Below are 24,611 nucleotides of genomic sequence, written 5' to 3' on the forward strand. Positions count from 1 at the left end.
ATGGCAATGCCACATTAGAATGAGCAAGGATTTTGAAGACTGAAAAACTGGGTTTGAGTCTGGAATACCAAGGACTGTATCAGATTCTTTGAGCAAGTTGCTGTACCTCTCTGAGCCTATTTGTAAAATAAGGTGAATCATCTCTACATCACAGGGCTGTTGTGAGAATTAAATGAGTTAATAGAATATATTTAGCACATTGTTGAAATAGTGAAATGCATATTTATATCAACATGCACTAAAATATTTTTACTAATAGGCACTATTCCAGACACAGAGGATTCAAAGATAAAAAGATAAAGAACCTACCCTCAACCAACTCTATCTGGTAGGCATATCAGTCAGGGCTCTAATGTGGGAACTAGAAACCACTCTAGCTATTTTAAGCAGACAGTATTTGATGTAGGACATTAGATGCTTACAAAGTTGTTGGAAGCTCTAGAGGAAATGCAAGCTCTCTGCTGGAATCCTAGAAAGGATTCCTAAACAAGACCACTCATCTGTCCTTGTGAGGACACTCACTGTCACTACTTCAGTAAGGAAGGTGGGGAATTAGGAGAATGCCAGGGAAATCATTGAAGTCAAGCTCATCTCCTGAGCTGTGATCTCGGGATCACATAGCCCCATCCTTTCAATTACCTCTCAACACCCATGTAATAATAGCTATTCCTAGGAGCTCTGCAACAGAAAAAACCAGTATCTCCACAGTTGGCTATGTGCAGCCTCCACCTCACTTCCTCTATCCAAATCTCGTGCAAGAGTATCCTTTTTGCCAAATTTATAATCTAGCTGCAAGGGAGTCTGAAAAATATTGTACTTTCTCTTTACAGCCTCTCCAGTACAAGAAAGCACACTAGAAGCAGAGTAGAATAGATATGGAGCACTACATACCCATCACTGTAGAGAGGCACACGGATATACCCACAATATTAGGACTGAAGCATAGATGGAATAAACGAACACTATACAAAGTAAACAAGTAGCAAAAAAGGAGGGAATGTTGTTTTTCTAACAACTGAGGCAATAGCTGGAGTTGAAGGATGAATAGAAACTAATGAAGTGTATATGTGGGAAAAAACATCAGGTGGGGGGAGGTCTCAGGGAATTACCGGGGTGGGGCAGATGGTGTTATCCAGGTTGATGGAGGCTCAGATATGAGGCCGCCTGTGTCTGCACACTGAGAGGTGAGAGCTCAACAAAGGAACAATGGCTTCTGCCAGCATTTCTGTCTGGGAGGAAGCAGCCCTCCAGCCCTTGCCCCAAGACGGACAAATCAGCTCCTCCCCATATGTCCCTGGCACCTTTCGAGCTGCTGCACCAGCGCTGGAGCTCAAAGAGAGTGAGTCCATCAGTGAATAAGTCCATACATGGGCCCTTGAAGAGGAGTGACTGGCACTCCAGCTGCCCTCTGTCTTAGCCACAACCTACTCCGGTTTTCATGAATAGAAGTTGTGGAGATTTCTCTCCCTGGCACAGGAACCCTGGTCTGTGGAGCTCAGAGTGGGGCTGGGACTCCTCACTCCTGGGGTGGGGGGTTGGGGAGACCTCTGCTGCCAAGATATCACTCCCAATTTTTAACTGCCACACACAGGTGCGGGAACAGCCCATCCCATGTTTCCGCCCCTCCTACCAGTCTTGACATGGCTTTTTTTTTATATGTCCTTAGCTGTAGGACTTCTGTTCAGCTAGACTGCAGGCGATTCTCAGTGATGGTAGTTCTATAGTTTAGTTGTAATTCTGATGTGGTCATGAGAGGGAGCGGGCACAGCGTTTACCCACTTCGCCATCTTGACTGGAAATCCAATAATTATTGTTTTAGTACCTGCAATGGTACCTGCCACCAAAAGTCAATTCCATGAGTTCAGTGAATAGTTCTGTTTTGTTCTGTGGATGCAGGGCTATAGTGAGTGTCAGGAGCATAGAACAGACTTGGTAAATAAGAGCAGAATGAATATCCTTTAGCATGAGCATAAATTGTGATAAAGCAAGACGATAAATATGGAAGTAATGTTATCAGAAACCCAAGAGCTAATTGAAGGTGATGAGGGGTGGGTTCATGGAATTTATGAGAGGGAGTGGAATTCTAAGCAAAGAGAATTCCATAAGCAAAGGCCTATATGTAATAAGCACAAGACATATTCAAGGATTATGGCTTAATCATGAATTCACTTTATAGGCTTCTGGTTATATGAAGGAGAAGTTGCATTTCAAGCTAGAAAAATAATTTTGGAATCAAGAAATATCTTAAGTTTTTGTATCACCTAGAATTTTGATTTATTTTGAATTGTATTTATAATTTCCAGAGAAATGACCATAATCAGATGGATTTTAGGAGCATTTACCTGGTGATGATAAGTATGATGAAGAAGAATACAGAGAGAGGGCAGAGACATATTAGGCAGCCGTTACAACTCACTACATGTGCAGTGGAAGGGTCTGAACTGAGTTATGCTGGAGAAAGTAGGAAGAGAAATATGTGCGTGAAGTATTCCCTTGTGAAGTAAAATGCATTTTTTCAAATTCAAGTCTAAAAAATAAGTGACATGGATTTGTCAACATCTTCATTTCAAAAAATTTTACTCACACACTTAGCTGGAGAACTAATGTGTGATGGCGCTGCTGCCTGGTAGAAGGAATAAGTATTGCTCATATAGCTTGGCATCACCCTTTCCTGGCTCTGTTGGGTTCAGTCACTTAATCTCGCTGAACCCCACTGTTTTTCCTCCATAAAATGGAGGCCAAACAGTGTCTAAGACCTAGGGTAGCTGTGGAAATTAAATAAGAATGTTCAATAAAAATAAAAAAGTAAAGCACTGACCCAACACCTTGCCTATAATAAGTACTCAGCCAATGTCATTACTGTTGTCATTATTTCATCCCCCTCCTCCCCCTCCTTCTCCTCCTTCTTTGTACTTCTTCATCATCATCATCGTCACCATTATCATCGTCACTGGGAAGTGGGGTAGGTAGGGGAGACCAGTAGAAACAGAAAGATTTTGGAGCCAGGCAGAATGTGTCAGTAAGATCCCTGGCAGGAAAACAAATGTAACACTCAAATGGGGTGATTTACAGGAGAATTTAATAAAGATACTACAGTACTTACAACCTCATGGGCAGACTGTACGGAAAGAAAAGTGTTAACATACTACCTCATTGTAATGAGAGAGGAAGGACACCAGTTATCAGCCCCAGGCCTGACTGGGGCAAGAAGAGAAGAATATTACAATAACTTGGAAGGAGACAGTCATGTGTGAAGAGTCACTGACAAGAGCTATGACTTTTGGTCAAGAAATACAGCCCAGGCGACCTGCATTGTGGGATGCTAGGGGAATAAATACCCTGACCTCACTCTCCGCCCACCCCCAGTCTTCCCCCAGCGCTCCACATTGGCAGAATCTAGCCCAGCTGGAAGCCAGAGGGCAGATGGTTCTGTGATGCAGTCCTTATAGGTCAGTGTCTAAGAGTACAGAGCATGATGGAGAAGGGTGCAGAGCATAACTAGAGGAACCAGTAGAATATATCCAGCACACACAACCCACCTTTGAAGCCACATTGTAACTTGAGGCAAGGTGCTTCATTTCTCTGAGCCTCAGGTTGCTTGCTGTAAAACATGGGTAATAATAATAGTGATGCAGGTAATCATAGGCATAAACTAAGATGATGTCTGGACAATGCCTAGCAGAGTATCCGTTAATGTTCTCCAGCCCCTACCCCCAGCTAATGGCAGCTCTCTCCACTGGTGGCTGCTTTACAGCTACGAGTTCCCTCGGAGCAGTGCCTCTCATAGTGTGGTCTATAGGCCATGTGCTTTAGAGGCACCTGGGGTCCTTTTTAACAGGTGGATGCGTGGCCCCCACCCCAGTCCAACTAAATCATGAGCAGAAGGGTGGGAATCTTCATTTTGGACAAGTTATCCCAAGTGACAATAAAGTTTGGGAGCCGCCATCCTGGAAGTCCATATTTCTAATTGACGCCCACTTGGGTAAAATATAAGTGAGATTTATCTGTGCTTGGCAGCCATTAGGTTCAGTTACAGCCCATCAGCTCTGTGAAAAGAAGCTGTCAGACCAGGACGCTAACGGTCTGTCTTGTCGTGTTAGGCCACGCTGATTCTCCATTTTACTGGCTTTATTAATACCTGAGGAACAATGTTCTCAGGCTTTTAATTAAAAATTCTCTAACATCCAGGCTGTAATCATTTTCGAGGTTGGATATGAGTGTGGCAAGTAGCTGAATTTTACACCCCTTTCAGAGAAAACTTAATAAGCAAAGCAGAAACTGTTAAAGGGAGTAAGGCTTTAGAAAAGCTTTGTAGGTGAGAATAGGTCCATTTTTGAGTCTACACAAGGAGGAGGCCAAAGCTTAGAATAATATCAGAAGACCAAGGACCCAGCTTTAATTTAATGAGAAAAGGTATAAGAAAATTCATCAGTAGTCTGGGGCAGACTTAGAGCTCATGATTTGGGTCTTGAAGTTGTTAGGATTCAGATTGGCTGCAATAAAACAGAGACTCGAAGTAGCAGCAGCTTAGACAACAGAGAATTTTATTCACTTCTCATGAACAATTGCAGAGGTAGGCAGAGCAGGGCTAGAGAGGGTGGTGGTTTTATTCCACAAAGCTCTCCAGCACTCAGGCTCCTTCCGGCTTTTGGCTCCAGGCTCCCCAGCCTGTGGCCTACGTCTTCATGGTCCAGGATGGAACTCCAGTTGTCACAGCCATACACCGAACCACAGGAAAGAGAGGGTTAAATGGTGCAGAGAGCACGGAGCAGCTAACTTCTGAAAAGGCTTAGAATCTGCCACACAACATGTGTGATTATGTTACTTTGGCCAAAATTTGTTCACGTGGTCACACCAAGCTGCCAGGGAGGCTTGGAAATGGAATTACACCTAAACGTCCTATTAAATGGATGATATTAATACATTGAGGACAGGTAGAAGTCACTGCCATGGGTTCTGTGTCCTGAGAAACATGTACCTTCTTTTTCCAATAGAATGGTTAACAGTCAGGCTCATAGAATGGTTATCAGTCCGGCTCCAGTCAGGAACCCACAAACCACTCTAGGTATATTTAGCAGAGAGAACTTAATGACAGGAATTTGCAGCACAAGTGAGAGAAGAGTTGAATATTCAAAGTGTACAAATGCTGTAACCCAGAGAATAGCAACAGTAGGAAGCTTCAACCATCCCCAGGGCTGGAGGGACCCAGCAGGAAGCAGAGCTTAGAGGTCAGGGTCGCCTGGCAGAACTTGGAACCCCAGTGGGCCATCCTGGTAAGGAGCTGGAGCCAGGAGGTGACGCAGCCAATGTACAAGATGCCACCAGAAGCAAAGCGATAGAAGAAGAAACATGCTGGCCTTTCCCTTCTTCTGTACCTCAGTCTCCTTCTCATGCCTCCCGTTGGCTAAAACTGCCTGGAAGCCCGAGACCAAGGGAGTCTGGGAAATGTAGCCCCCTGCAAACAGCGCAGGCAAAAAAGGCTAAAGCATAGATCTGAAATCAAGCAGGTGACTGGAGCAGCACCCAAACCCAAGCTGAGGACCAGGAGAAATTACTAATGGTTGAAGTCTTGCTAGATACTATTTCTGGATGAAGCTAGGAAATTTGCGAAAGAAAAAAGAATCCATCTATTGAAAGCAGGAACTCAAACAGATCCATGTACTTCATTGTTTACAGCAGCATTATTTACAAAGCCAAAAAGTGGAAACGCCCCAGATGTGCATCCACAGAGGAATGGATAAACAAAATAAATTGATAGATTATTCAGCCATAAAAAGGAATGAAATTCTGATACATGCTACAACACGGATGGACCTTGAAAACAGTACGCCACGTGAAATAAGCCAGACACAAAAGAACAAATATTATATGATTCCACTTATACGAGGTACCTAGAAGAGGCAATTTCACAGAGACAGTAAGTAGAATAGATGTTGCCTGGCCCTGGGCATTTGGGGACAATGGAGAGTTATTGTTTAATGGGTACAAGATTTCTTTTTGGAATGATGAAATCGTTCTGGAAATCTGTAGTGGCGATGGTTGCACACATTGTCAGTGTGCTTAGTACCACTAAGTTTTACATTTACAAGTAGTTAAAATAGTACTTTTTAAAAATAAAATCTTTAAAAGGTAAAGCATAAAAATCAAAAGGATCCTTTAGCTTCCCAAATGTATTTGCTGATTACGGAGCCCCTTATGAAAATGGTGAAAGTTGGGAATGAAGCAGTAGAAGCTGACGAATAGACAAAACAGCGGGATCCAAAGACCATGAGGTCTTAAAAACCAAAGCCAAAGCTGTTCCCAAGGTTCCCTGTGAAGTTTCAATACCACTTTCTGAGGGGAGAAATATTACTTCCCGCTTTCCCAAACTGAACTGAAGCTGGTCATGGAGCATAAGCATGAATGAAAAGGCAAAGGAAAAAACCAGAGACATGCAGGTGGAACTGGGTGTCACCTCACTGTAGCAAGAGAACACCTGAGAAGTTGGAAATAGGTAATTTCACAAAGGAGAAGAGGTGGAAGCCCTGAAAGCCTCCAGCGGATCCTTTGAAGAATGGAGATAACTAGGAAAAGGTTTAGTTTCTGGGTTCTCTGTTAACAAGGAGTAGAAAGAGTGAGGATCTACTTAGCTGTGTCCAAAGCTGCCCAGAAATGTCATCAAGGACAAGCATTTGAAGATGGTTGTTGGCTTTCACACCCAGAAAGTTCATTGGCTGCTTAGCGAAGGCCATTTCTGTGACTAGAAGGGGAATCTAAACTGAAATGGGATGAACAGGACAGTTGTGTGTTTTTCGTTGATTTTTTTTTTTGCATTTCTCCATTTACTGGTGTAACAGAAGCTGTAAACAAACCCTATTCCCAGAACTCTGCTGACAACATTGATGATGGCAGCACACAAATTAGGAGGTAAACAAAAAGCCATGTTAATTTCAAGCTCCATTAGAACCACAGGCAGAAAAGGAAAAAAAAAATCAACATCTGCCAAATAAAGGTCAACATTGGAAGGGAAAGAAACTTTCGTTTTGAGATCCTAAGCAAGTATTTCTAACATTGAAGACATTCTGTTTCCTCCTTGACTTTTGTGCATCATAGAATTCTAAAACAAAACAAAACAAAACAAAACAGAAAACTCTCCTGTTAATGTCTCCTCTCATCAGTTATGTGAGGTGATGGTGTGTGAGCTGCATTTTTTTTTTCCTGAAAAAGGAAGCCATATAATGTTTGGGATAGAGCCACAGGATTCCATTCCAGAGCTGTTTTCCATTTCATCTCTTGCATATAATTTTTTAAAGAACCTCCAATAATGTTTATGGCTTTGGCATAATGCATAAATATTATTCGTTTGAAGACTCCACCACATACGTCGTCTCTGACATCAAATTGACATAATATAGTCTTGTCTACGAGACCTCAGCCCTTTAATCCCTCTGTAAAATGTGTTGCCTATCCCAGATCAAATCCAGGCAAAGCACATGTCTTTCTCTTAGTTGTTTGTGTCGAAGTGGATAGTGCACAAATGAAAACAGATATATCTCCTAAATTCTTTTTTTTTTTTATGTCACGGCAGTGTGCATTCTGGGTCTTTGATGATGGATGAGTCTTCGTTTGTACATTTAAAACCATATGTATTAACTTAGCTTCTTTCCAGACATTTTGTATTAGTGAGCACCGCATATGGCTTTATAATGGCCCGGTACCAGATGCCTGGTTGTACTTTGATTCAATAGATGCTGGAAGAGAAGATATACAAGAATGTCACTGTAACTTTTTTGGCTAGGTGAGCAGTCAGAAGTTTCGTCCCATCTGGAGGTGAGGGATTGGCCTTGCTGGTTTCTCAGGCTTCTCTCTCTAGAGTTTATGATCGTGTGACATCTTTCCCCAGAGATACTAAATTTGATCAATCACTAAAGGCAATCAAATCCACCCTCCCTCCCCCAAAAACTAAATAGATATTTTTTAAACACGCGCGCGCGCGCACACACACACACACACACACACACACGCACAACACACACACACATGCACAACACACACACACACACACATTTCAAGAAAAGATTTCCCTTTTGAGAATGGAAATACAGTCGTTGCTAAATTACATTACTGGACTGAACTCCAGGTATTAAAGTGGAAAGAAGGAACTGAAGGAGACCCTTAGAACCAGAACATGGATTATGGCCTGAATTTAATTAAGTGTTGCTCATGGCACCATGCAGGCTGCCACTTAATTATGTTCAGTTTATCTCTTTGTATATACCAGCCCTTCTTAGTCTCCAAGTGTTTCGTGTACACTCATCCTCTTTTCCCCCAGCTCTGTTGTAAGCTCTTTGCGATCAGAGCTAATGCCCTACAGTCGGTACTCAATAAATATGTCATAAATAAATGAATGAGCAGAGGAATAGAGAAATGTGGCTGCAGATTCAAGAGGCCAGCATTCCCATTTGAGATGTGACCTGAGAAATTCAAGAAGAATGTACAAGTGAGGATGTTCCCTGCTCTTCCCTGGAAAGCATCCAGATTCTTCTCTTCTGGTTTCCATGAATAATATACGGATTCAGTCTTTCTCCCGCTGGTCCTCTGCCCTTTTAACCTACCCCAGGAAAAACGCTCCACTCAGTGGCACTAGAGAATATTGCGAAGAGCTTTCCCCTAGTCCAGCATTTGTCTATTTATATACTTATTTTACCCATGACCTTAGCTTAAGCTTGTTTAATTTTCTGTTTCTTCTGTCGTTTTCTAAGTGTGTTGTCTTTTCCTACTTTGTGACAGCTTATTTAAAATAACCTGTGTTAAGTGATATCATCCTAAAATACAGGTCAAGAAGTCTCTACCTGTGGAAAATGTGTCTGAGAATAACATAAGGAATTAGTGGTGTTTCCATCTGGGAAGTATAGAAACATGGAAGAGGAGAATGTCTACTTTTCATTCTGGAATGATCTGTATGGATCATTTTTGTCCCTGAGCCTGTATTACTTTTATAATTTATCATCTGGTTAAAAAGTCAACCCATCTGTATTCATCATGACAGATGCCATTCTAACAGGCCTTGAAAGTTTTAGTGATATTAATGCCATTTGCTTATGTATATGTTTATTATAAACAAATGAAAAATCTCCTTGTTTTAAGACACAATAGTTAATGAGTCCAGCATTCCTGCTGTTGAAGCACTTCTAGGTGCCTGTAATTAAAAACTGGTCAGTGATTCGTGCTGGTGTCCATTTATGGGCGGATGATGGCAAAGCTACTTTTGTATCTGTAGCTTTTAGCTTTCAATCACATGCTCCCAGTGAGCATTTTAATAATATAGAAAGTGCTTCAGTCAGCGGGTCAAGACATCCACTTCCATCCCAGCTTTCTGTGTTTTTATTTCATGTTTTTCCTCTTGGCAGTGTTCGCAGTTGTAATCCATGTCACATGCCGTAGGTTCTCCACATTGATTACCAATCGCTAATGATTCCTATCCAGAGGTCCCAACACATTCCACTCTTCGCACTTCCAAAGGTTTTCTTTCTCTGGAAGGTTTTTCTCACATTCTCATCCCACAATTTTGTTCCCATGTCAGTCTGTCTGACCCTGCTACTCATTTGTCAAGTGTTTCTATATGGGCTTATTTGTTTTGAGTTTCTGCATATGGTTCGCCCATTGTTAGACATCTTTAAACCTTTTCATCTTTAAGTAAATAAATGCTTACAAGTACATAAAATTATATGATACCATAAATGAATGCTCAGCAATGCATGCAATTCTTATAAACATCTTTATGTATTAAGATCAAAATTAGGAAGATACATTTAAATTTACACATTATAGAAAGTGCAAGTTTAATTTCCAATAGAGTAAGTATATAAAGACTTGGAAGCATATAGCATTTTCTGAGCATGCACTGTTTGTAATCTGTAACATTTAAAAATTAACAAAAGAGGGCCGGCCGAGTGGCGCGACGGTTAAGAACTGGCTTGGGACGCCAGAGGGCCCCGGTTCGGATCCCACATGTGAGGGCCAGTGACACTGCCCTCCACAGCTAAGATGCTGAACAACAGCTCAACCTGGAGCTGGGCTGCCATGAGTCGCCGGCGACGGCGTAGGCTCAGTCCCTGTGGCAGTGGGTTGCCATGGGCTACCGTGTGTAGCCAGCAGCCAGCGTGAGCGGCCAGCAGCCGCAGTGAGCGGCCGTCCAGAAGCCGGCGACTGATCTGCCTCACCCGGGAAGAGCGCAATGATGGTGCCAACTTGGGCCAGTGAAGCAGCGTCCTCCACAACTAGACTGAAGAACAAAACGACAGCAACTTGTCTGTTCCCCTTCCCCCAATTCCCCAGCACTGTTCCCATCCCCCCAATTCCCCAATAAAAAATCTTTAAAAAAAATAATAAAAAATAAAAATTAACCAAAGAGATGTGCAAGAGGCTGGCTAAGTAACTCCCTACCTCAGTGGTTCTCCAACTTTCATGCATCAGCATCACATGAGGGGCTTGTTGAAACAGTTTGCTGAGCTCTTATTCAGTCGGTCTGCAGTGAGCCTATGAATTTGCTCACAAGACCCCAGCTGATTCTGATTCTGTTGAGACCCATTGCTATCCCCTTTCTCCTCCTGAGCACACAGAAACTTGGCATTTCCCAGCTGTGCTTGAAGTTAGGTTGGGGCCAGATGACTGGGTCTGAGCCAATGGCATGTGTATATCACTTCCAAACCTGGCCACAAAATTCCCTGCGTGGTCCTACACACTCACTCTCTCCTCTTCCCTGGGCACCTGCGGAGGCTACGTGTGAAAGATGGCAGCCTGCCAAACTGGACGGTGCCTGGATCTGTGAGTCGGTACGTGAAGGAAAGCTGCCTTACATAAAACTATCCTGTGAAAGAGGAATGAGCCTTTGTGATATGAGTGAAGTCACTGAGGTTGGGGGCAGCATTGACAAACTTATCCTAATACACATGACTTTCACGTGATCATGAGATAAAACATGCCAAGCTCTGAGGAAATTTTTATTAAGTAAATGAGTGGAGAGTAAGTCAATCTACCATCCACTATCCCCATCAAATATATATATATATATATATGTATGCATGTATTAATGTCCCTTCGGTTCAATGTCATTTTATTATGATATTAATGAGATGCTGTGGGAACTTAACCCTTGTTTATATCAGTTAGGCTATGGTAAAATTGGTTCTGTTATACATCATTATACCACAGTTCAAGAACCTATTGTCACCATTAAGTGAGGACTTACTGTATTTAAACCGGTTTACGTGTACTTACCCTAGAGCCACGTGCCTATAGGCCATGGAGAGCTTTCTGCCAGTTCTTCAGAGCTTCTCCTAAATTCGCCTTAGTACATTTTGGGTGAGCTTTCACCTGAGCTGCTCCAACTGCCTGCTCCTTGGGCTCCTATATTCTTGTATTCTCTGGAAGGTTCTACCTGCACATCCTTTGTTTCATGTTTCAAGGCCCTTTTCCTTCCGCTCAAAGTCCATTAGGGGACAGCTCTGCCTTGCTTGCCTCTGTTCTTCCCCTACCTTGTTCTGCCAATGAGGATAGCTCAGAATTTCCGACACTAACTTGGCTGGGGCAGAGTTTGCCCTGAGGCATCTTCAGAGTAAGATCAGTGGGCCCAGAGAGATCCATTTCTCCATCACAGTCATTAGTGGTGAGAGCCTGCCAGAAGGTCCCTCTTCCTTAACCCTATTGCCGGTGCTACTTTTGCTGAATCTGACCCACACCTTTTATCTGGACTCTGCCTAGATGTGCATGTTCCCCTTTCTGCCCCACCGATCTTGCTGAATTTGACCACTTGCCAACTTGGGAGCATGTTCAACAAGTTCGAAGACAAAAAATAAGAGCACTGTGCAGTGGAGAAATGGAGAAAAAATGAGTATCAAGAAGCACAGAGAGGAATGGAGAGCATTGAGAGATGGAGCTGGTGAGAAGGTCTTTGTAGCTCTCGGCTGTGTGACAAGAGTGACCTTTTACCAGCAACCTTTACCAGCAACATGGCCTTGGTAATGCCTACTTGATAGATTTATTGTGAGTATAAAACATATACCGGGGGTGCCAAAAACATGTATACAAGTGGACACTTTGGTCAACATTGCTCAAACAGTAGTTTGACGTAATCAGAAGTGTCTGGACACTGATGGTAACCACTTTGAGCACCTCTTATAATTACAGAAGTCAATCGTGACTTGTATTCATCTTTTGTTGTCCATATATATATTGAGTATTACCACTTTAATACAGTTTTCCTTTCTTGAAATGTGTATATGATTTTTTTGGCAGCCTCTGTATGTGCAGCTCTTTGCTTAATGTCTGGCCCATAAGAAATGTTCATTTATGGTCATTTTCTTCTCCTCTTTCTTTCCTTTATATTTTTACCTATATTTTGAGTTCACTGAAACAACAACTTGGTCTAATGTTTCCATGGATCCCCTTAGTGTCCAGACTGATAAGAACTAATTGGTAAAGGCTCAATAACTCACAGCTGGGGCTACCATTATTATTAATAAGCAGTCATTTCTAGGCTAGGATTTTACATGTGTTTTCTTACTTGGGTCTTTATTTAATAAAAATTGCTGTGGATTTACAAGACCAAATTGAGTTTCCAGCATCTGATACTTTCATATGTGGAATTACGCATTTTTGTTATCCATTAATACTTGGGGTTTAATTGTTCAGTTTGGACATGGTTTTGTTTTCCAAAAAGTGAGGTATTGGTTATTTCAGAGCTTTAAAGCATCTCTAAGATTTAGAATTATGAGGAATGTAATCTATATATATTTAATTGCCACATATATTTGCATCACAGCATTTTTCTGATAGCTATTAGAAAAGTGTATAAATACAGAGATTAAGTGAATGCATAAAAATAAAAAGATCCTTTTACCAATAGTTTGCTGCTCAAACAATAAAGCAATAATTTAGAGCTCTGACCTTGTAATTCAGCTGATTCGAAAAATCCAATTCCCTTTTGATTTCATGTTATGTTGTCTCTAATTGATGGAGAAATCTAAGTGAATCCATATGCCCAAAACTGACCTAGACAAACTCCATTTCTTTTGTGTCTACATGCCTTGTGTGCCCTTTTTACCCAATTTTCAAGTGGGAAAAAAAAATTGGGGGTTTTCTTTTTTCTTTCTAACTTCCAAAACTGCAGACTACAGCTGGGTTCTCCTTCTTTCTCGCTCACATAATTACATAGTAAAGTTCCTGCACTCCAAACTTTGCTGGTAATTCTGTTGACAATACACAAGACAGAATAGAATGCATCCCAGTCTTCTTTAACTAGCTGAGCCTAACACTTGCAGAAACTCCCTTTAATCGGATTCATGTCCTCAGACCCAACCCAATGCTCAGATAGCAGATCAGAAGAGAAAGCATCACCTTTTGTTGCACGACCTAACAGGATTTGTGGGTTTTTTTCCTGATTATTGATGGTAGATACGAGATAATATTTACACTCCACATATTACCCACAAGGCTCTTTTGGGGTTTTTTGTGTGTGCCTTTTTCATTCTTCTGCTTTTATTAAGAAGTTCCTGTTTATCCCACCCCTTAGTCCTTCTTACAGACAGGTTTTGTGTACTGGCCTATTCATAAATTATGAATGTTGCGTTGGAAAAAAAACCTTTCAGAAACAGGCCCTCCTAACATGTAACTACTGGTCGTTTCAGCCAAGCTAAAGGATGCCTGGAGCACGCCCAGCTCTCCTAGGGAAACAAGCTTCTGAAGCTCTTCTTCCACGAGTCAAACAACTAACTTTATGTCCCGTTTGCGGACAGTGGTGCACACCTACATTGATCATGTTTGCTAAGCCTGTGTCAGTCTTTTTAGCCTGCTCAGCTCAGGGGAGAGTCAAGATGTGTGGCCAGGCCCCAGAGCCTTTAAGTAGCAATGAAAAGATTTGCACTCATCGAACGAGAAAATGGCATGCCTGACTGTCTGTCTGGAAGGAAGACCTTTCGCTCTAATGTTGCATGGCAGGCTGTGCTCATGGCCCCCAAGACCAGCTCACACCTCATTCCTGGGCAAGCGTTTTCCCCATCTAACCTGAGCAGCAAATGTGTCTGACATGAAAGCAGGCTGCCCTCAGATTGGGAAGTAAGGAGACCCCACATTGGGGGCCAGTTATGTTAACCTGAGTAGGTCGTGCTGCATCTTACTGGCAGCTCTGAGATGTGCCCTCAGTGCCTGAGAAACTGAAGGTGTGGATGGTCTGCCAGAAGTAGCTTATGTCTGAAGCCCTAGCAAGGGACGCATCCTTTCTCCCCCTGACACCCTGTGTCCTCCTTCATCTCCCTTCCACATCTCCTCCATCCTTGAGAACCCGAGTATGCCAGTAGAGTGGCTGTGAAGGGAGTTGGGATTACCCTGTAGAAACGGACTTTGAATCCCCTAGGTAGAAAATATCACCAGTTGGGACCTACAATCTGATTATTATTAGGGGTATTTTGCTTTTCACATCTTTAGCTGGCTTCTAACAGCACTGGTCTGGCTCTGATGTAAAAAAAAAAAAAAAAGCAAACCCACTAAGGTAATCCTAAAGGAGATATAATATAAAGCTACTGAGGAGAGCCATGTGATACAAAAGCAATCATAAATTGACTTATGTGTTTTCTGTTTTCCAATTGTATGCATTGTATTTTCATTCACAAATATTGATTAAATGCCACATCTATGCAACCACGAAGGTGAACAAAAGAGACGTTTTTCTGGCCCACAAGAAGCTAACCATCAAAGTAGCATTCTTCCCGTTATCATGAATCGTCAGAGTTGACTGGGTTTAAGCCTATAGCCATAACACTTCAAACGTGCTATTTTACCTTGTCTATGTACCTTACGGCTCTGAATTTCAGCATCTCATGTATAATGGGTCTGGCCATTCTGCTGGGCCCCGACATTGGTATCTGTGTGGTTTTGGGGATGCTGCTTAACATTTCTGAGTTTCAAACACTGCATAAGTAAAATGAAAGTGTGCCCCGTTTTCAAAGGTTTAGTGTGTGTGTGTGTGTGTGTGTGTGTGTTTAATGGAATGCAGATTAAAGACTAGCCTGGCCTAATAGCTGTGCAGAATAGAAATAGCTTTTATTGTATTGTTGCTGTTTTTTTTCTGTGAATCCGTAAATAGCTTTGATTCAAGGATTCCAGAATGTGTGTTATTAGATTTACCAAGATTGTCTGATTCAGGCATGCTGCCATTTATAGTCTAGAATTCAGTTTCTAAAGCATCACTCTGCAGCATTTTTCTTTTTTTTATTGACCCACAGGCAGGAGGATGAATGAAAAGACAAGTATATTCACTTTAACCCCTTATGCAAGGGCGTGCTTAGGATCCATTGCTATGTGCCTAATAAGTTGTCACCAAAGCATCAGCTGCCCTATGTTGACCTGACACCAAATTCTGAAATCATGTTATTGCAGATTCACGCAGGCAAAACATATGACAGTTCACATAGATCTTTTAGGATCCTCTAGCTTTTTCCCTCCATGTTAGAAAAATAGCAAAGGGCCTTTCTGGGAACTAAATGGTAATAGATGATAATAAGGAAGGTTTAGGAAGTTAGTAAATATTTCCTTTCAGAGACAAGGACACATGGAAATCAAGCCTCTGAAACATCAGCCAGACACTGGAAACTCGCCTGATTTGGTTTCATTAAAAATACCAAAGAATAATTAGACCATGAGGGGAATTTTGTTTTCCATTCCCCGGGGACTACGATTAGTAAGTGACTTTCCATGTCATTCTTTTTTCCACTTCCTGTTTCTTCCCCCCTTTGAGAAAACTGTTTGCTAAATGACTGGAACACATTGGGAGGAGTGCCAAAGCACCTCGGGCTGTGTGGCCGACCCACGAAACACTGTGCATGTTTCCTTTTCATCCCCCAGGTGTAGACGCTCCCTCAGGCCTGGACAGGGCCTCTCCTTGTCTCTTCATGTAGGCAGCCAGCTTTGAGAGCTTTTCTTTGCATTGTTAATCTAAAAGAAAAAAGAGAGGAAGAACTAAAAAAAGGAAGGAATGGATGTATGTGCAGTGAAGTTACTTTATTTATAAGTGTCCCTAAGGAATGGATGGCAGTGAAACACTGTCACAAATAAAAAAGCAACCAAAGTTTTCATTGTACTGGGAACTGTACACAATTAAGCTGAAATATAAACGTAAGCCAGAATTTTGGTTAGCTGCTTATTAAAATAATCAGGGCAGTGATGCGAGGAAGTGTGTAAGCCAAGGAAATTGTGAGGTTTGGTTCAAATGCTCTCTCTGCAGGTATTGCATGGGAAGGAGTTATAAAGTCATGGGTTTAGTAAATAAAAACTCTCCCACACTGAAAATCAAAAGATATCGGAAAAGAATGAAAGAAATACACACACACACACACACACACACACACACACACACACACACACAGATTTGTAGTAATAGAATCCTGAACTTGAAGGGATTTTTGTGAAACCATTACTAAACTGGCCACAACCAAGTTCCCATTTAAAACACATTTTTCCCAGAGTTTTCCTTTTTGAAAGATTCGCTTTACAATGTGCGCTTATTAAGTAGCAAATTGATTTCCCACTAAGTAAAAACATGATCCTTCCATTAAAGTATTGGATTAGCATGAAATAACTAGTTACCTCTTTCAGTTAATGGAATTTGAAGCAAAAACAGTGCAAGGCAGCCAACTGCCGCCTTTGAGGGGGGCTGGTTGAGAACCACTGTCTATTCCAGGGGGAGTTAATGACTCAGCCTGAGACCATACAGTTTAGTTCAAGGTGAAGGCTACAATACTGATCTCTCAGTTTCTCGTCTAGCAGCAGCCTGTTTGCTAAACCCCATCACCACTTTATAAACTTGTGAGGCTGAGGAGTTTTGAGTGTTATTAATTCCAAGATTTGGGAAACAAAACTGCATTTGAAAGACGGTAGAAATAGCACTGTCGTAACCCATTTTCTTTTCTAGATTTCTGATTAAATTGTCTTAATATCAAATTGGTCATTTTTTATTTTTGGTCTCATGCACCATGCTGTTAATTAAGGGCCATAAATTTTATTCAGCTCATCCTTTGTAAAAGCTTGCAAGTCATGGACTTTTTCTTATTTGAATCCTTTAGTATGAAAAGTGCCACCCTGACACCCTTCTGTTGGATCCTAGAAACAGATAAAACCTAGAAAAAGCTCAGCGGACACCTTTCTTAAGTAAATCGTGTTAAGATTGCTTCTTTCTGATCAGAGCACATTTGGAATCCAACTCTACACTCTTTGTATCTCCAAGCAAGATGGCCAGGAGCTCAGACGTGCTGTTGGGGACTAAACAAAGAGTATTTGAAAATTATTTGAGTCCACACTAAGTATGCTTAGAACTGTGTCCATTCACACCTTTAGCATAGTGGAGTTGGCATCAGAAAAGTGATGATACATAAAAAATACAGTATGAGCAAGAATTAGAATTGGTGACAACAACTTGGGAAGTGTGAGCAGATGCTGAATGTGATTAGCACCCCGTAAGTGAAGAAGCCATAATGAGTGACTGGTCCACCACCCCTGACCACATTACATTTTTCGACCATCTGATCATGCAGAGAAGACGTGGACGGTCACTGTGGCTTATCGAAGCTCTTTGGAAAGTGTGGGCTCACTGAATGGCCGCCAGGCCCCGCCTATCGTTCAAATCACGTTTGGAAAACAACGCTGAGCTGCCTGCCATTTTGAGTTGCTGCTGCCAAGTGATCCCTATCTTGAGGTTTCTTCAGGGGGACGTTTATGAGATCTAACGGGTGTCTTTCAGCCTATCAATTAGGAGACGAGCAGAGGCAGATGTGATATATTAGATGGCCCTAAGATAGATCGCTCCAGAAAATCTATTGACAAGAGTAATTCAAGTTGCCAGGAATCCAAAGTTTGCCATGTGACGTCCCCAGAAGTCTGACAGCGTTTGACTGGTTTACTCTGCTAAATGAAGCTGCTGAGATGGCTGGGGCGAGGTGATTAATAAAATGCATAAATCTTAACTCTGGGAAGAAAGAAGATGAATTGATGCATGCACATATTGGAAATGTAATGAAACCAAATGGAAACTACCAGGATTTGCTAATGGATGACCGAGACAAATACCATGTGTAGTGTTCCTCACTGGTCTTGTTTTGTTGGTCTCATTTCGAAAATGACCAGGAAGCCATGTTTAGTTTTATTTTTCATTTTTCTAGCACAGGAGACCTGAACTGACAACAGAGCAGGAAAGTAATAATTACACAGTGAATACGCGCCCCTGGTATCATTTATTATTTATTTCCCCCATGTTAATAGAACTAAAAAAAAAAATAAGAGAGAGAGAGATTGGTTCAGCTTTCCTCAAAGCTACTAGTGGATGCCGTTAGTAATCATATACGAAGTTCAGTAGTTTTTAAAGTAATTAGAACCCCAGAGCAAATAAACATTAAATGGGCTCTCATCTTTGAAGCTGTTCTTTCTAACTAAATAGCTCTGTTCTACTATAATTATGTACTAGTCATTATGAAATTAAAAAAAATTTAAGTGAATGGGTGCTTTTTTAAGAACCATTTGTTTCTTGCTAATTATTATGAACTAATTGTAGTTTATGATGGTCTTCAATGTCTGTGAAGGCACTGCCTTAGAGCACGACGCCCCAATGGTGGCAAGTTTCAATTCCAGAAGGGGAAAAACAAAAAAATGGTGGAAAAGAGGATCCAACCAGTCAAAATCTGAATTGACTTTGAAAAGCTCTTTCTGAAGGTCATCATAGGCAGCTGTGCAGGGCGGTGGCATAAAAAAAACTTTATTGACACATGGACCTGAATCTCATTCCAGCACAACTGGAAGCTAACTGTGACCATCAGCATTTTAGTTAGTGTCTCCAAGCCTCAATTTTGTTTTGCATTTGCAAAATGGGGGTAATAATACCTACCTTACAGCATTGTTTGGGGGAATCAATGATAATGTTTATAAAATTTTGAGCATAGAAGCTGGCATCATGGTAGCTATTACTATTATTGTTGTATATCATTATTCCCATTGTTATTTTTGTGATAGGAAAAGTGACTACAGCTCAGAGGCCCAAACTTGCTTTTCTGGACAGTTAGTCTGTGGTATCTTGTGACAATGGTGTTTTCAATGGCAAGCTTGTATCTGCTAAGAGCATGGGATTTAAGTGAAGCAATCCAGAAAAGCGGAAGTTTTCCTTGTTATTTCCCTATCCTTATGAGCTCAGGCCTGGTTAAGTGTGGGTAGAAAGTGTGACTGTACCAGCCATATATTCATTAGGGGCTTTCCCATGAGCCAGCAAGCTCTTGAAAGCCCATGCATTCATAATTTCATCAAAGTCCACACTTTTCCAGTATCTTCCTAGGACAAGAAGGAAAACAGACAACAGGTAAACAATAATAACAACACCATACATCACACAACAAGAAAGACCCCAACAGATGTGCCTCATAAGTGACCCTTTTCCTCTTAGTCCTCTCTTTCTTTCTTCTTTATTACAAATTAATAGCATGACTTATATAGGTTAGTAAAAACTGGGCACCAGGTGTTTCTGTCAGGAGGTAGAGATGATAAAGGTCAAGTTCAGGGTTTCTGTCTAAGTCCCAGACTACCCCAACTATTTTCATCAATAAGCTATTTCCTTTTAGTGTCCATAGCGCTTTGCTCTGACTTCTCATTTTTCATTTTGTTGTTGATTTAAAGAATATGCTTCCTTAGTTTGTTGGTTCCAGGTATAAGTCTGCTGATAGTTGTTTATAATCCAGGAATGAGGTGCTTCACATATGTTATCTTAATCCTTAAAGCAAATCAATGTACAGCTGAAAATAAATTTTTAAAAATTGGAGCATCCTAGAGATAGTAAGTGTGGGAGCAAGGGCTTGAGTGAGCTCTTTTGGGTTACGTAAGACCAGGCTGCCTTCCTAGCTATATTCAACATGGTGGGTACAGATGGGTGATTTCAAATGAAACACCCACCAGAGAAACTAAATTTTATTGTAAGTGTAGACGCTATGATGGGTACTGAGACTGTGGATCCTTGACCTGACTTCCCCAAACTTCTTTTACCGTTCTTTTTTTTTTTTAAGATTTTTTTTTTAATTGGGGAATTGGGGGGATGGGAACAGTGCTGGGGAATTGGGGAAAGGGGAACAGACAAGTTGCTGTCGTTTTGTTCTTCAATCTAGTTGTGGAGGACGTTGCTTCACTGGCCCAAGTTGGCACCATCATTGCGCTCTTCTCTGGCGAGGCAGATCAGTCGCCGGCTTCTGGACGGCCGCTCACTGCGGCTGCTGGCCGCTCACGCTGGCTGCTGGCCGCTCACGCTGGCTGCTGGCCACACACGGTAGCCCATGGCAACCCACTGCCACAGGGACTGCAGCCTACGCCGTCGCCAGCGACTCACGGCAGCCCAGCTCGAGGTTGAGCTGTTGTTCAGCATCTTAGCTGTAGAGGGCAGTGTCACTGGCCCTCATATGTGGGATCCGAACCGGGGCCCTCTGGCATCCCAAGCGAGTTCTTAACCATCGCGCCACTCGGCCGGCCCTCTTTTACCATTCTTAAGGGATCTACCCCATTTTTCTGGTTCACAGGTATTGATCAAAACCAGAAACCCAGCTGACTCACATGGATCCATCCCGTTCAAACCCTCAGCTTCCTGGTCCCACCACCCAGTTAAAAAGTACAGGGGAACCCTGCCAGCTTATGACACATTGCCTCAGGGGTAACGGAAGAAAACGCTCTCATCCTAAGAGGGGAAGGGAGTGGTAGTGTTAGCTTTTACTGTGTTTCTTAAAGATGCTGGAAAGAAAAGGAAGGTTGGATGGGTTTCAGAGGAATTGATGAGAAACAGGAAACAAACCACATTCAAAAATGAACAGGCCCCCCATAAAAGATAAGATTCATGTCCCTAACAGCATCTCAGAAAGAGAAGCCCAACCCAGCTTTCTACCACAGGCTTACCTCCCCCACCACCACCACCAAACTGACAGGCACCACAGTTATACAGCCAGCCACACCATGTCTCTTAAAGCATCCAACAAGCGTTTCCTCAGGGTCGGCTACCAATGATTGTACACCCACCCTGTGCCAGATACTAGACGAGGTCCCATGCCATCTCTTCAGTAGCTCTGTGAAGCTAGTAAATTATTATTTCTAACGTACAAGAAAGCCAAGGCTGAACAAATTAAAGAAATCGCCTACTGTCCCACAGAAATGGGCAGATCTGGTGTGGAAACAAAGCCCATTATCTCCAAAACCCATGTTCGTTTCCACTTTGCCACGTTGTCTGCGGCAGGACAGGTGTGCAAGCAGGCCATTCCAAATTAGTAGGTCTCTTTTGGATGGATGGTGGTGGAATGGCAGAAAAGAACTTGAGGGAAGTCTATTGACAGTGACCTGCGAAAATATGAGTTACTTAGCTTTTAATGGCAAAATTCATAGTTAACTACAACCAATCTTTGAGTTGCTATATGGATTGTTTGGCTTTTTCTGCTTATCTACTGGTTCAACTGGAAATCCCTGTACCCTCCCTAAAGTGTGTGTGATCACTATAACATGGGGACTATCAGATGTCTAATGGAAAGTTGATTCAAGACCCATGGTTGCCAACTGTGCGATCTGGGCAAAATGGATTTACAAACCACTCACATTTGGGAGATGCAGTCCAGAGTCCATTTGTGCAAGTATTATTCCAGGCTTTCTCTTGTGACCTTCCTAAACAAACATAGCTAAGAGCAAAGAAATTGAATCAGAAATCAGGAAGCACCCCCGCCACTTCCCCTCACCCCCCTGAATATAACAGGATATGGCACCAGGTAACACAGACTTCTGCACCTGCTCAGAAATTCGAGGGAACTTTGGCCAGGTCATTTGTCTGCCTGGGATTGTGTTGTTTTCAGCAACAGATGAATTTTTAGCTAATGCTTGTTCATGATTCTCCAAAGCCTATTTTCTAGGAAACAGTGTTGCTGAGTCCATATCTATATATGTCACCTCTGGCGATTGCAAGAGAATTGAATGAATTTTATACCATCCTTTCCAGTCTTGATGCTTCATTTCTGTCTAGATAGGAAGGCTATTTTATAGTCCTTATGGTTGGAGATCAAGCAGGCAGAATCACTCACTTGTCAATCTAATTGTGCAGATGTTCAAAATGGAATATGCTGATTCTTGTCCAATTCAATATGAAAATGTGTAGACTCATATCACTTGAAGGGAAGTTATGAGGTCATCCTAGCCAGTTCTGCCTCTAGCCAGATACACACCCAAACTGTAAAAAAACAAAGAGGTTGGCTGATTCTTTCATCTGTCTTCAAGAAGTGCAAGAAACCTGGAGCTTTCTCTTTTTCTCACTAAGAGAGTGGAGGCGGGGGGGGCAAAAAATAACCATCGGGGTTGCCCATAATGAATCCAAAGGAGTATATGTGGAAAGACTGCATTTAATGAGGTTGGTGGATTTGGCAGTGTTTTAAAGTCACCTTTATTTTACCCATTTTATTGACAGGAAAGGTATGACTCAGGGCCATCTTTGTTCTTTGAAAATGAGCTCACACACCTTCCAGAGTATGATACATTTTACTTTTGGGAGCCAGCAGGCATCGATGAGAGACCAGAAACCACTGTATCTCCATGCTTTGAACTTATGAATGGAAACACACTGTAATAGGGGAAGTTTCTGAATGAAACTCCCAGATAATGAGAACCCCACTCTCCAACCCCTGTTCCAGATTCACATCCCTGCTCCTATTCATGCATCTGCTCTTTGGAGGCTGTGCATTCTGTTCTCCTCCATGTCTCCCAGTTCGAGCCATACTAACAAGACCAATGACAACCTTTCCTCTTTACAGGAGTTCGGCATTTGGCTCTTTTACTCTTCTCTTTAGTTTGGTCTCACAAATTAGTTCAGGTATGGCCAGGGAGCTTCATCTCATGTGCCAGTTCAGATTGGGTATGGCTGATGAGAGGAAGATGACAAAGCCACTGACAGAGCCTGTGAGAAGAATGCTGTGGCGGATTAGCAGCATCTTTCATGAGTTTAGCAATAAGAAATAGGACTTTTGAGCAATGTGTCCACCCTTCCAAACTAGCCCAGAAGTACCTAGAGAATAAGAATCTCTTACTTTGGATTTTATATCCCTGGCAGGCCCTCTGTGGCTCTGATCTCATAGCAGGAGCTCAACGAATATTTGTTGATTGATACCCCAAAAGGTGCCATTAACACATCAGGAAGAAGATCTAAATGTGTCTAGAAAGCAATATTTTTGTTTTTACCAAGAGACAACATTTCTTCTACAAGTAAAGTGCCAGAGAAAGACTACTATATGTATTGTTTCTTCATGAGTCCTAGCCAAATGCCGAGATAAAGTGAAACCCCGCGTGCAACCACACTTAGACTAGATTTTATTTGTGATATGTCTAGGCTCATTGAATTTTTACTGTTTGTGTATTTAATCCATGAGACAAGTTGTCCAGCTTCTTCTGCCTGATGCTTAGTTTGGGCTTAAATGATATGCATAAAGGGGAAAAAAAGGAAAAAAAATATATCTGGCTAATGTAAAAATGAAAAGAAAATACGGCAGGGAACCACAGCTAATGAAAACTGTCTGCATGCTAAAAATAATCATATTTGCTTTGAAAACCTGCACCTCTTCCCTGAATTTCCAGTCTGGGTGGTGTCAACTGAAGCATCCAAAAATACTGATTCCTGTACAGTTTCATCAAATTCCAAGAATATTTGAAATTTGTCATTTCAAATGTTATTAGTTTATTTATTTCATAAAGAATAATAATTTTTTAAAAACCTCCCCTACAGGTACAGCCTCTACTGCCAGAGTTAACTGGAATTTCCACTTGAGCAATGTTTGTAAGCTTAGAGCAAAATCTAGTATGTTTGCAAAGCTAGAGAAGTATGGGGTTGTCGGAAAAGTCATGACGCGTTTTGGCAACAAAAAACATAGAAACAACAGGTCATGACTTTTCCGACAACCCAATAAATTGCAGGAGACTTACAGGTTGGGTTTACACAGAAGTTTCCCGTTCTTTGGATGAGAAGTTCTTGGGACCATAGAAGAAAAGGGCAGCTGCTGGAGTCCAGCTTTCAACCTGCTCAGCAAACATCCTGCAGGAGCCTATGAAGACGACATCAAAGGAGAAAAGAGCCTTTACCCGCCGTGGCCCTCATTTCTTTAGGGAAATGGGAAGGACCATGAAGAAGACCTGAGTTCAAGTTCCTCCCAGATGTTTGACCTCGAGAATGGAATGTAGCCACTCCAAACCTTGGTTTCTTCTCTGAGAAAAGGAAATACATTGTTTTTACTTGTGCCAAAGGGTTATGATATGATCAGAAGGGAGTGAAAGGACCCAATAAGCTGTAACCGAGGTACATTAAGCTATTACCAGCCAACGTCACTTAGCTTCAATTGCTTACCCCCTTCTCCAAATAACTTCCCTTAAAATGGAGATCATTCATGCCTTTCTGCAGTGGTATTGGCCTCATCTCTGCCAAAAGCTCCTGAAGGATACAATTCCTGTATGTATCTAGATGGCTTTCTATACCTAGATGGTGGGAGAGGAGCTATACAGTTGATCCTTGAACGACATGTGTTTGAACTGTATGGGTTCACTTATAT

General features: G+C 41.9%; 1 protein-coding gene across 11 annotated transcripts in view; it reads left to right on the forward strand.

Moving 5' to 3' along the window:
- The window catches only part of SAMD12 (sterile alpha motif domain containing 12), a 389,349-nt gene that overhangs the window by 273,021 nt on the left and 91,717 nt on the right, over positions 1-24,611 (forward strand). For 4 of the 11 annotated variants that reach the window (XM_019642100.1, XM_019642102.1, XM_019642103.1 and 1 more), the window contains one exon: positions 23,795-23,962. The exons of 4 other annotated variants lie outside the window; for them this stretch is intronic. In XM_019642100.1, the coding sequence (XP_019497645.1) occupies positions 23,795-23,955 (161 nt within the window). In that variant the 3' untranslated portion in view covers positions 23,956-23,962. Of the gene's footprint in view, positions 1-13,667; positions 14,428-23,794; positions 23,963-23,982; position 24,611 lie in introns of those variants that run through there. 3 more of the 11 variants (XM_019642101.1, XM_019642107.1, XM_019642104.1) reach the window with 3 other exon arrangements.

This window comes from Hipposideros armiger, unplaced genomic scaffold (assembly GCF_001890085.2).
Source record: "Hipposideros armiger isolate ML-2016 unplaced genomic scaffold, ASM189008v1 scaffold_65, whole genome shotgun sequence".
Classification (NCBI taxonomy): domain Eukaryota; kingdom Metazoa; phylum Chordata; class Mammalia; order Chiroptera; family Hipposideridae; genus Hipposideros; species Hipposideros armiger.